This window comes from Globicephala melas, chromosome 7 (assembly GCF_963455315.2).
Source record: "Globicephala melas chromosome 7, mGloMel1.2, whole genome shotgun sequence".
NCBI lineage: Eukaryota > Metazoa > Chordata > Mammalia > Artiodactyla > Delphinidae > Globicephala > Globicephala melas.
The window spans coordinates 32,972,900-32,985,683 of NC_083320.1; the positions used below are offsets into that span (position 1 = coordinate 32,972,900).

Below are 12,784 nucleotides of genomic sequence, written 5' to 3' on the forward strand. Positions count from 1 at the left end.
TTGTGTTACAGTCCCTCTAGGACCATAAACCAAGTATCAAGTTATTTGTTTAAGTTGCTAGAGGTCCCATAGTACAATGCTACAGGCATGTGGGAGACTCAACACACAACTCCTGAAAAAACTGACATTAAAAACCAAGAACAATTTTATAGTTTCTTTATAGTGACTTTTCTGAATTTTCTCTGGACTTTTAAGATTTATTAAGATTAGTCAGATAAAATCTAAATGTGTATATAATAGGTATAATATGCTCAACAAACTGTTTCAAAAGTTATACTGGTATCATTTTACTTGGATCTTTTAAACTGGTGAATACTTTATCTCAACTATTCACAGAAAGTATGTGAGTTGCATTATAAACCAGCAGCTACATAAGGCACATACTAAATTGGTAATTATTCTGATTATTGTGACACTGACTTTTTAATTATCAACAAAAAATTACTTTTTTCTTTACAATAGTCTAATTACTTTTGAAGTCCAATCAAATGCGGAAAAGTAAATACTGCTGTTGAAACACAATCTGTTTCTATCTAAGTAGTTACTTAAATGGTCCCAAAAGACAAGGAGAGATTATACAATCCCTCCACTTACACTGCAAACTGCTGTCATCAAGGACATTTGTGGCTGAAAGATCCAGAGAATTAGGCCTCTGTGCTCTTCTAGGCTTTGATGGTCCAGGGTCTGCTATTGTGCTTGGAACACCCTGTGTAAGAACATCTTGCTCTGAACATGGATTGCTGTTGTTGTTATTGGAATTAGTTCGGCCGCCTTCCAGTGGCCGTTCCCTCCTGTCCACAAGACGATCCAGAACACCTTCATCGTGGCCAGCCTGTTGCTCTCGTCTCAGTAAAGGTTCATGCTCATCAGGACTGGAATTAATATTCAGCCGGGTGTCCTCACCAATGAACTGATTCTGCAGCATTTCTTGGGCTCTATGTGCCACTGTGTTGGCTGTCTGGCCAGATGGTACTACCCCATTGGCATACTGGGTAGTGGCAGCATGGGAGTTAACGTTGTGGTTTCTACCTGCCACACCATTCATGGTGACTGTCACCACATGAGGTTCTGCAGCATTGATTGTATTCATCTTGGCAACTCCAGTTTCTACTTGTTTCAAGTTTGATTTGTGCTTGCTGCCAAATTTCAGCCGGGGCTCCTTTGTTGAATTTTTGGTGTTTAAAGGCAAACTAGTAGGTCTCTTAGGAAGGTTCTGTTGCTTGGGGAGAGGATAGATCTGAGCAGGTGGGACATCAGGAATTAAACATGCTTGGCCATTTGCAGCCTGTGTGAAGTCCTGCTGCCCAGTCACTTCCACCGCAAGCTTTATGAGGGGGTAAAGCAAGCTAGAACTGGTACTGCTCAGGGGGTCTGGCGCACTGAACTGTTTAAGAGAATGCTCCATGAGATTCTCATCAGAACTTTCCTTGAGGTTTTTATCAACTTCTTTTGGGTCCAGCTTGTTGGTCTCCAAGTCTTCTTCTGTCAGTTGTAAGCAGACAGGGGTTGGTCCGATTGTCTGTGAAACATTTGTAGCATGCAGATTTGTTTCATCTGGGTATGGCATCTCAGATATAGTGGTCATGCCGGTGCTTGGAGTGAGGCCAGTGGTGTTTGTGGTTGTAGTGTTGGTAGACAGGCTGGTGACGCTTGTTTCAGGGCTGGGGATTCGAGCTTGTGCTTGCTGCCGTTCATAGTTAATCGAGTTTCGGTTCTTTTCCCCTATAGTCAAAGGAGTGCTGGACATCGAATGCTCAGAGGAAATATTCTTCACAATGCTGTCAGTGTGATGGATAGAGTCTTCAATGTATGAGGAAGAAGAATAATCTGGATAAGGGCCAATCTTTGGCACACGCCTATTGTGTGACAGGTTGCTTAAAGAAAGAAAAAAAGTGCCATGTTGAGAATACATTTATGACAAACTGACTCTCCAAGTTTAACACCTCTGATTTTAAAGTATGAACTGCTTTTTATTTTATTTCTAACCCACAGTATTCTAGAGATTATTTAAGAAAAAAAATTATAATCAAATATTAATCAAGTATCAACTAATAACTTGCTAAAGGCTAGTTTTATACTACTTAACCCTACCAAAAAACCTATGTCAATCTAGATATGATTTTTATAGATGTTCATTATTTTGGTTTATAAGAGTTATTATTTTTAAAGATCTCCCCTATAGTTTTGTAATATTAGCAAATATATCTTTATAAATTGTATATTTGCACGAGACATGAAGTTCTGTGAGAGGAGGAACCAAGGCATGTGTCTTTTGCGTTTCCACCATTCTAGATACACAGTGGCTACTCAACAAATATATTACCAAATAAGTTCCAAATAGTAAAAAGAACACAAGCTTTTAGGTTATTCCAAAGTGTTCCATTAAATGGCATAGTCTAGCAAAGAAACATATCTTCCTAGGTAGACTGAGCCATATCAATGAAGGTCTTAGATATGGGTCTTAGAGCCTAGAGTACAAGACAGAATGTGACACTCATATTAAAAAAAAAAAAAAAAATCAAAGATTCAGGACTTCCCTGGTGGCGCAGTGGTTAAGAATCTGCCTGCCAATGCAGGGGACACGGGTTTGAGCCCTGGTCCAGGAAGATCCCACATGCCGTGGAGCAACTAAGCCCGCGCGTCGCAACTACTGAGCCTGCGCTCTAGAGCCCACGAGCCACAACTGAGCCCGTATGCCACAACGACTGAAGCCTGCGCACCTAGAGCCCATGCTCCGCAACAAGAGAAGCCACTGCAATGAGAAGCCCATGTACCACAAAGAGTAGCCCCTGCGGGCCGCAACTAGAGAAAGCCAGCACGCAGCAACGAAGACCCAAATATAAATAAATAAATAATCAAAGATTCAGAACTGCTCTCCAGTTACCAAGGGTTTTTCACTGTCACTATCACACCTTGGGAGTGATGGTTCTTGAGCATCACACTATAATATATTTATGTTTTAAAAATAAAAGCCAGGCCAAGATATGGAAGCAACCCAAGTGCCTATTGATAGGTGAACAGATATACTATATGATTTCACTTTTACACTGAATCTAAAAAACAAAACAAATGAACAAACAAAACTAAACAGAAACAGAGGTACCGATACAGAGAAGAAACAGGTAGTTGCCAGAGAAGAGGGGGTTGGAGGGAGGAAAGAAATAGGTGAGGGAGATGAAGAGGTATAAAATTCTAGTTGCATTATAAATGAGTCATGGGTATGAAATGCACACTGTGGGGGAATATAGTAAATAACTATGTAATAACTTTGTATGGTGATATACTGTAACTGGACGTATCTTGGTGATCATTTTGAAATATACAGAAATACCAAATCACTATGTTGTGTAACAGGAACTAACATAGTGTTGTAGGTTGATTATATTTCAAAAACAAACTCATAGAAAAAGAGATCAGACTTGTGGCTACTAGAGGCAAAGGGTGGGGGTAGGCGGAACTGGATGAAGGCAGTCAAAAGGTCCAAACTTCCAGTTATAAGATAAATAAGTACTAGGGATGTAATGTACATGATAAATATAATTAGCACTGCTGTATGTTATGTATGAAAGTTGTTAAGAGAGTAAATCCGAAGAGATCTCATCACAAAGGGAAAAAATTGTTTTTTTCCCTATTTCCTTAATTTTGTATTTATATGAGATGATGAATATTCACTAAATTTATTGTGATAATCATTTAATGATGTATGTGAGTCAAATCATTACGCTATTTATGTTAAACTTATATGATGCTACATATCAATTATACCTCAATAAAACTGGAAGGAAAAATGAAATGAAACGAAATGAAATGAAATAAAATAAAATAAAATAAAAGTGAGGGAGAGTTTTAACTAAAACAATCAAGTATAAACATTGGGAACATTAATAGATACAAGTGTTATAGCAGAAAAGCAGCAACTAAAGGAGAAGTGCTATGAAGAAAGACTGATGAAGTTATTATGAGGGGAATGACAGGAAGGGGAGGAAGAAAAAAGCTTTTGTACTGCACAAGACAAGGAAGTTACGGAGGGATGTAGGGTAAGATTCAATACAATGAAACCTAGAGTGGAATGAGTGTGGGATGAACCATGATTTGGAGGAAACTATTTAGAAGACATGAAAAGAAGCATGTAAAGGGTAGAGCTGAATAACATAGGAGGCAAAAATAGCCAAAGAAAGGAGGAGCATCAAAGTTTCTTCTTACCAGTCAAGAAAAGTTCAGAAACACTTAAAGTAAAACTAGCTGACTCTTAAGAGAGATGCAAATAGCATACTAAAGCACGTAGAAAATACAGAGATAAAGGGAGATGGAAGAGTAAGACTATCTTCAGGTGTGTGTAAAATGAGGAAATTTATATTTAGAATTGCTAGTCTCTACCTTCCTTGACTTCCTGATATAATGGGAATAAAGGTTTATATGCTGAAGGTAATTCAGTCTAAATGTAAGTAGTGTAAACCCAATTTTGGGCCTATAATTCATAACACAAACCGTTCTCAGAAATTAGAACAACAGAAAATAGCAAAGAAAATGATTCAAGAATTGAGTTGTTTTTATCTCAATTTTCTCTGGTTACTCTTTCCTGGATGCCCTTCTGAAAACTTTTAACATAACATTTTAGATAAAATGACAAATTTTGGGGAAGACTTTATCCCCTAAACATGGAACAAAGAAACACAGATTACACAGTCTGAAAGTTCCAAGTTTTAGGAATTTTTTTAAGCCCTTTTATTTAGAACCAAAAATCACAGTTCTAATAGTTCTAAGAACTATCTCATGAAATAATGCTCATAATGGGATGAAAAGACCTTACAAATTGCTTTCTTGTAAATGTAGTAGCATTCTATAAAGAAAGAACATTGGATAGGAAGGCTGGAAACTTTAGTTTCCAGTGAAGTAGTGGTTAGATACATAGGCAAATTCATAGAGGTAAACAAACAAACAAACAAAATGCAGGGGAAAGAGAAATAATACCAACAAAGTATAATCAAGACAATATAGTATGCAGAAGTGCTTATAAACTTTTGGAACTATGAAAATGTTTTTCCTTCATTACTGTAGGGAACTTGCAGCATTAACAGAGAAAGACTGATCTTTTACTATATCGTCAGATATACAAAAACACAGATTTCACCTTGCACTTATACCAAACAAAAACTTCAGTAAAAGAACAGGAATACTGAAAGAAAAATTATGACATTAGATTGTACAAGTTAATCACTGCACTTTTAGTCTGGTTTAATAGTATTTATTTCCTGTTCTCTGTTTGGTATCAGTTTTAAATACTGACAGAGGGATTCCAAACCTTCAGGGTCTTACCGCTCATTCTGCATAGCAGTAGACATTGGATTGACTGTTGGGCTCACAGATTTGTTTCTTTCCCATATCATCATAAGTTCAGCCATCCTCTCCTCAGCACACTGTGCGGTAAGCCGAGCCTCTGCATCCTGGTCCCAACAGTCTTCGATTGTCTCCTTGAGTGACCTCACTGCCTGTAATAAAGTACGTGGTCAAACAGTGTACCTTATCAAAAAATACTGAGATTTTTAGTGACATGAAGTGAAAGAAATCAGTTTTATTTAACCAATATTTTATATAACTATAATAAAATATCTTAGACTTCAGAGATTTGTAAAGGGGCATATTTCTCAAAAGGTGAGGAGCAAGTATGTAAGCAAACTTTAACTGGATTCATTGAAGAATTATCCACAATAGTAAGCAGTTGTAGTAAGTTACATGTTTCTTCAAGGCCACACATTTATGTCATTGTTGATCCACAGCACTGTTATTTCAATTGATAGCCACTAATTCCACTTCAAAAATGAGTTCTGAGTTTTATGAAATTTTGGCACTAGTCTGTCTTCAATCTCTAGGTGAACTTTTTCTCCTTTTCTCCTAGTAAGCGTGCTTCATTCAAACTGTAAATATTAAAGGCCTGGCATTTTCTTTGTATTTAAAAACTAGTTTCATTAGTAGTATCAAAAGCAGTCCATTCTGTAGCATTCATATATATAAGCAATGAACAATAGTGTCCCATTTGGGGAAAGTTGGTATAAACTCCCTTTTAAAAAACAGATTTTAGGGACTTCCCTGGTGCTCCAGTGGTAAAGAATCCACCTTCCAATGCAGGGCACTCGGGTTCGATCCCTGGTCAGGGAACTAAGATCCCATATGGCGCGGGGCAACTAAGCCCACCTGCCACACCTACTGAGCTCGCACCCCTCAATGAGAAAGCCCAAGTGCCACAAACTACAGAACCCACGTGGCGTGGAGCCTGTGTGGCACAACTAGAGAGAAAAAACCCACACGCCACAACTAGAGAGAAGCCTGCACACCACAACTAAGACCCTGTATACTGCAACTAAGACCCGACGCAGCCAAAAAAACCAGATTTTATGTACTTAAAGATACCTTTTAAAATATATATTATCACTTTATTAACATTGCACTCATGGTCAACAGCACTATACCTCATGCCCTAATGAAGCTCATCTACCACATGTTTTTCCTTCTTCATAAGGAATATCACAGCCTTCTTGTGCATAGGAACACTAGACAGTAGTTCAGCATTACACTTAAGGGCCATTTTAAACTGTGAAATCACCAACAAAATGCACAAAAATGTGAAAAATAAGGCACTAAATACATAGCAAAAAGGACACATGTTTACAGTACAAGAGATGAAGCAAGAAGGCCTTGTTAGACCTTCAGCTGGGAACATTACATCTGAACTCAAGTTTTTCACTGCTCTACACATATCTACAAATGACTGGGACAGTGTTCTGAGTATTGATTTCAGGACTACAAATACACTTTAGCAAGCAGTTGAATTCCAAATATGAAATTCATGAATAATGAGGAAAGACTGTATATAATGGATTTAAAATGGACTTGGATTTGAAGATAATAAAAGAAACTCAAGAATCAATTATAACTAACTTTTTGTGACAAATATACCTCTAAAAACTAGTTATACATTTACCTTAGTGGATTTTAATATTGGTTTGAAAAAACGAACTGGTCCCAAGTTATGAAAAGAGGAATTTTTCTTTTTATTTTGAAATAATTTCAAACTTACTTTTCTTGTCCTTCATGATCTTGGCATTTTTGAAGATTATAGGCCAGTTACTTTTTAAAATGTTCCTCAACTTATCTGATGTTTCCTCATGATCAAAGTTTGCATCTTTGGCAGAAAATCACAGAAGAGATGCTGTGTTCTTCTCATTGAATTCTATCACGTGGTACACATTTTTGATTTGTCCCATTACTAGAGAAGTTAAGCTTGATCACATGACTGAGTTGGTGTCTGCCAGGTTTCTTCACTGTAAAGTTCCATTTTCCCTTTAATAATCAATCACCGTTTGGGGGGGAAGTACTCAAAGCCCTGTAAATATCCTGCCCTGCATTAAACTTTTCACCCACTAGTTTTATCATCTTTTGATGTTTCCTGGCTGAATCAATTATTTCTATGATGCTTGCCAGTAAGAAGACACTTAAAAAAATGATAGTAAATCCATAATAGGAATATAGACAAAGTGCACATAAACAAGAAGTGCAAATACCTTAAAAATATGCTAGGGCTTCCCTGGTGGTGCAGTGGTTGGGAGTCCACCTGCCAATGCAGGGGACGCAGGTTCGAGCCCTGGTCCGAGAGGATCCTGCGTGCCGCGGAGCAGCTGGGCCCGTGCGCCGCAGCTACTGGGCCTGCACTCTGGAGCCCGGGAGCCACAACTCCTGAAGCCCTCGTACCTGGAGCCCGTGCTCTACGGTGGGAGAGGCCGCCGCAGTGGGGGGCCCGCACACCGCAACGAAGAGTGGCCCCCGCTCGCCGCAACTAAAGGGGGCCCGCGTGCAGCAGCGAAGACCCAACATGGTCAAAAATAAAATTAATTAATTAATTAAAAAAATATATACGCTAGGGCTTCCCTGGTGGCGCAGTGGTTGAGAGTCTGCCTGCCGATGCAGGGGACACGGGTTCGCGCCCCGGTCCGGGAAGATCCCACAGGTCACGGAGCGGCTGGGCCCGTGAGCCATGGCCGCTGAGCCTGCGCGTCCGGAGCCTGTGCTCCGCAACAGGAGAGGCCACAACAGTGAGAGGCCCACGTACCTCAAAAAAAAAAAAAAATATATATATATATATATACTAAAATGCTCAACATGCTCAATTATTCACCACGTTGAGGTAGTACATACAATGTAGTGGTTAAGAATATTAGTTCCAGCTTTGTAGTATCAGTACCAGCTCAATTAAGATGCTGGCTTCAAATTGTGGCTCTACTATTTACTAGTTACAAATCAAAACAAGATCCATTTTTACCTACCACATTAACAACGATAAATAAAATTTTGTAACACAAAGTGTTAGTGATGGGAAAACAGGCTCCCAATATATATTATTATTGGGAGTGCCATCAGTTTGGAGGGTAATCTGGCAATAACAAACTTCAAATGTATTTATCCTTTGATCCAGCAATACTACTTCCAGGAATTTATTCCTCAACTACACTTTTACATTTGCAGAAAAATCCATGTATAAGATGTTCACTGCAGTTGTCATTTATAACTGCAAAAGCTGGAAACTACCTACATGTCCTCTAACAGCAATCTGCTAAAAATTTATGGTATAATGGATACTATGCAGCATTAAAAGAATTAGGAAGATGTATATGTTCCCAATTGCTAAGGAAAATAGGTTAAGTGGGTATAGTAATTCCCATTAGTATGTTAGAAAAGGATATAAAAACATATAGTCTTGTAATAAACAGACATTTCTGGAAGTCTACAGAAGGAATTTAACAGTGGTTGCTTCTCCGGAGGGGTTTTTGGATGTCTGAGGTGAGTGTAAGAGTTTTCACTGCATATTTTTTGTATTGCTAAAAATAACTTTTTAAAAAATATATATTTATTTATTTGACCGTGGCTGGTCTTAGTTGCAGCACACGGGATGGCATCTTTGTTGCCTCGTTCGGGATCTTCGTTGTGGCATGCGGGATCTTTAGTTGCAGCATGTGGGATCTTTTTCAGTTGTGGCATGAGGCATCTTTAGTTCTGGCATGTGGGCTCTTAGTTGCAGCATGTGGGATCTAGTTTCCTGACCAGGGATTGAACCTGGGCCCCCTGCACTGGGAGCGTGGAGTCTTAACTGCTAGGCCACAAGGGAAGTCCCTACGTGGGCCTCTCACTGTTGTGGCCTCTCCTGTTGCGGAGCACAGCCTCCGGATGTGCAGGCCCAGTGGTCATGGCTCACGGGCCTAGCCGCTCCGTGGCATGTGGGATCTTCCCAGGCCGGGGCACGAACCCGTGTCCCCTGCATCGGAAGGCAGACTCTCAACCACTGCGCCACCAGGGAAGCCCCTAAATGACTTTTTTTAAATGGGTAATGTATGTATTGATAATATGTCACTAAATTCGAAAGGTCAAAAAGGGAATACAATCTCCCTCCCATCCCTATCCACCAACCACACATTTTCCCTCTTTACAGGCAACAAATATCACCCATTTCTTGAGTATTCTTCCAGAGAAACTCTTGTTTTTTTTCAAGCACATATACACCACACACCCACACATACAAATTTACAGCTTCATCCATGTTCTTAATTACTAAACATAAAGTGCAACACTGAAGCATACACAATGAAATCTTTCTAAAGCAAAGATCTGGACACCTTTACACACAAAACTAAAAGTGACCCTTTCCTTTTCAAAAATAAAGCACTATCTATTTCACAGAGCCCCATTCACCAACTGCTTGCTGGCCCAGAAAAGCTCAGAAACACCGATATCCAAGTAGTTAGAAATTATACACTGAGTTTTCTATACCTTGAGGAAACAGAGACATTGAAGATGGATAAAATTTGTTATTTTTCATTATACAGTTGGGAAATAATTTGATAAAATTCTTTTTAAAAAAATGAGACCAAAAAAGGACAGTCATCAAGGCATTGTGTTGGATGATGAATAAGATCAGGTAAACAGAAGCACTGCTCCCTACCTCTAAGAAGTTTCCTTTTTTTTTTGTGGTACGCGGGCCTCTCACTGTTGTGGCCTCTCCTGTTGCGGAGCACAGGCTCCGGACGCGCAGGCTCAGTGGCCGTGGCTCACGGGCCCAGCCGCTCCGCGGCATGTGGGATCCTCCCAGACCGGGGCACGAACCCGTGTCCCCTGCATCAGCAGGTGGACTCTCAACCACTGCGCCACCAGGAAGCCCAGAAGTTTCCATTTTTAACACAGAGTCATTGTTGATAAATAATAGTAGTAAATAATTGATGAGTTCTAACTTTGTACTAGATTGTTTTAACTCATATAATTTTTATATGAAGTAAATACTATTATCACCTCCATTTTTCAGGTGCAAGAAAAGAGGCCCAGAGGAGAAATTAGGACACATGGCAAAGTTAAGATCAAAGGCCAGGCAGCATAGCTCCACAATTTATACATTATCCTATGCTGACTGACTCTAACCTATGCTGGTACAGGAAAGTTCCCAGTGGATAAATGGGTTCGGCTACAAAATTTGCAAGTTGATTTTTTTGAAGAAAATCTATTACAAGTTCCAAACAACGTTAAAATCATAGTTGGTAAGTCATTAACACAAGTAAAGACTTAGAAGTTACTAATAAGAAATTGGGAAAAGGAAAAATTAGAAAAATAACTGAGAATTCAAAGAGGGTGACTATAAGGAGGACTTTGAGGGTCTAAAAAACAATAATTTGGTTGGATAAAACTTCCAGAAATAGAGTAAAGCAATATTGAATATGCCAGAATAAGGGGAAAAGTCATTGAGAGAAGACTAATGAAATAAACAGTATTAAGTCACCAATGGGAAGTTAGGTCTTCAAACAAATACTGAGAACAGACTTGACAATTTAGATGAAATTTAGATGAAACAGAAATTCCTTCCAAGACACAAACTGCCATCAACTATACTCCAATAAAAAATTAAAAGAAGAAAAAATAAGACTGCCAAAGCTTACTCAAGAAGGGATAGATTACCTGAATATTTCCTATATCTATTAAGGAAGGTAAATTTGTATTTTAAAACTTTCCTACCAAGAAACACCAGGCCTGGATGGCTTTCTGAATGAATTCTACTAAACATGTAAGAAAAAATTAATGCCAAGTCTACACAAGTCTTCCAGAAAATCAAATAGGGGAGGATATTACCTAGTTCATTCTATGAGGACCTCAGTCAAAATGGCAGACGAAGGAACTTTGGGGGGCTTTCCTCCCAAGAAGCACCAATAACTTGGCAAATATTATCAAACTCAACTTTACTGAAACTCTGGAAGTTAGTCAAATATTACAGCAACCAACTAAAAATATAACTGGAAAAAGAAAGGCCACTGAAACGGTAGGAGAACTCTGTGGTGAGGAGAACTCTCCCCTGCCGTGGAGTGCTGGCAGATATGAACACGGCTGTGCATGTTCCCAAGGTGGGTACCTGGTCCCAGAGGGAGAAGAGTGATCTTGTTTCAAAGGAATTATGCTGTTTTGACATGTCTATGAGTTCCCTGAAGGACTGATTCAAGAGGTCTATCTTTGTTCTGCCTAACTCAGAATTCTCTCAGGACAGGGAAGTAGCTATGACTAAGTGGAGAACATTCCCTGAAAACACTGAAAGCCAAATGAACAAGTACTATAGCCTGGGGCAAAATATAATAGTTGAGGCACACAACAAAAATGCTGAAAGTCAGGGAGTAAAAGCTGGGTGGAGAAACTTTGGGGAATAAGGGCATTGAAAAGCTTCCAAATATACTGGGGAATCTAGAAAACCACACACAGGTCCAGGGCAGGATGCATGCTCAGAGAAGACTATAAGGTTTCATAACTGGCTGGCTCAGCCAGTAGGAAGTATTTAAGCTCAGCACTAGCAGGAAGTGAAGGCTAAGGCAGAATTGTAAAAGGCCTGGATAAGTGTTAACAGAGGGCCCTAACACAAAGCTAATCTCCAAAGACTTGGAGAATATTTTTCTTTTGTTTCCTTTTTGACCATAATGATATCCAAAACATACAATTTTAAACAAAAAATTACAAAGCATGGGAAGAAACAAGAAAGTATGCCCCATTCACAGGACAGAAGAAATGAACAGAAACTGTCCTCAGGAAATACAGACATTGGAGTTACTAGCAAAGACTTTAAATATGCTCAAAGAACTAAGGAAACCGTGGACAAAGAATTATAGGAAACCAGGAAAACAATGTCTCAACAAATGGAGAAGAGCAATAAAGAGATAGAAATTATAAAAAGGAATTAAAAAGACACTTGTGAGCTCAAAAGTACAAAAACGGAAATGCAAAATTCACCAGAGTGGTTTACAGCAGATCTGAGCAGAGAGAAAAAAGAATTACTAAACTTCAAGATAGGATACAAAAATTATGCAATCTGAGAAGCAGAAACAGAAAAAGAATGAAGAAAATGAACACAGCCTATAAAACTTGTGAGGCACCGTTAATCGCACCAAAATACACATTATGAGAGCCCCAGAAGAAGAGAAATTGGAGAAAGAATATTTGAAGAAATAATCGTCAATAACTTCCCAAATTTAATAAAAGAAATGAGTCTACACATCCAAGAAACTCAAGGAACTCAAAGCGGAGTTCCATACTGAGACACATTATAATCAAATTATAAAAAGCCAAAAATAAAGAGAGACTCATGAAGCAGCAAGAGAAGCAACTTGAAATGTATAAGGGATCCTCAAAAAAGGTAACAGTTAATCTCTCATTAGAAACCATGGAAGTCAGAAGGCAATGGTATGACATTGTTTAAAGTGCTGAAAGAAAACAA

General features: G+C 38.9%; 1 protein-coding gene across 2 annotated transcripts in view; it reads right to left on the minus strand.

The window, feature by feature from the left end:
* The window catches only part of BMPR2 (bone morphogenetic protein receptor type 2), a 201,305-nt gene that overhangs the window by 8,213 nt on the left and 180,308 nt on the right, over positions 1–12,784 (minus strand). For both annotated transcript variants that reach the window (XM_030854423.2, XM_060302041.1), the window contains 2 exons: positions 5,317–5,489; positions 595–1,874 (listed from right to left, as the gene is read on the minus strand). In XM_030854423.2, coding sequence (XP_030710283.1) covers positions 595–1,874; positions 5,317–5,489 — 1,453 coding nt within the window. The remainder of the gene's footprint in view (positions 1–594; positions 1,875–5,316; positions 5,490–12,784) is intronic.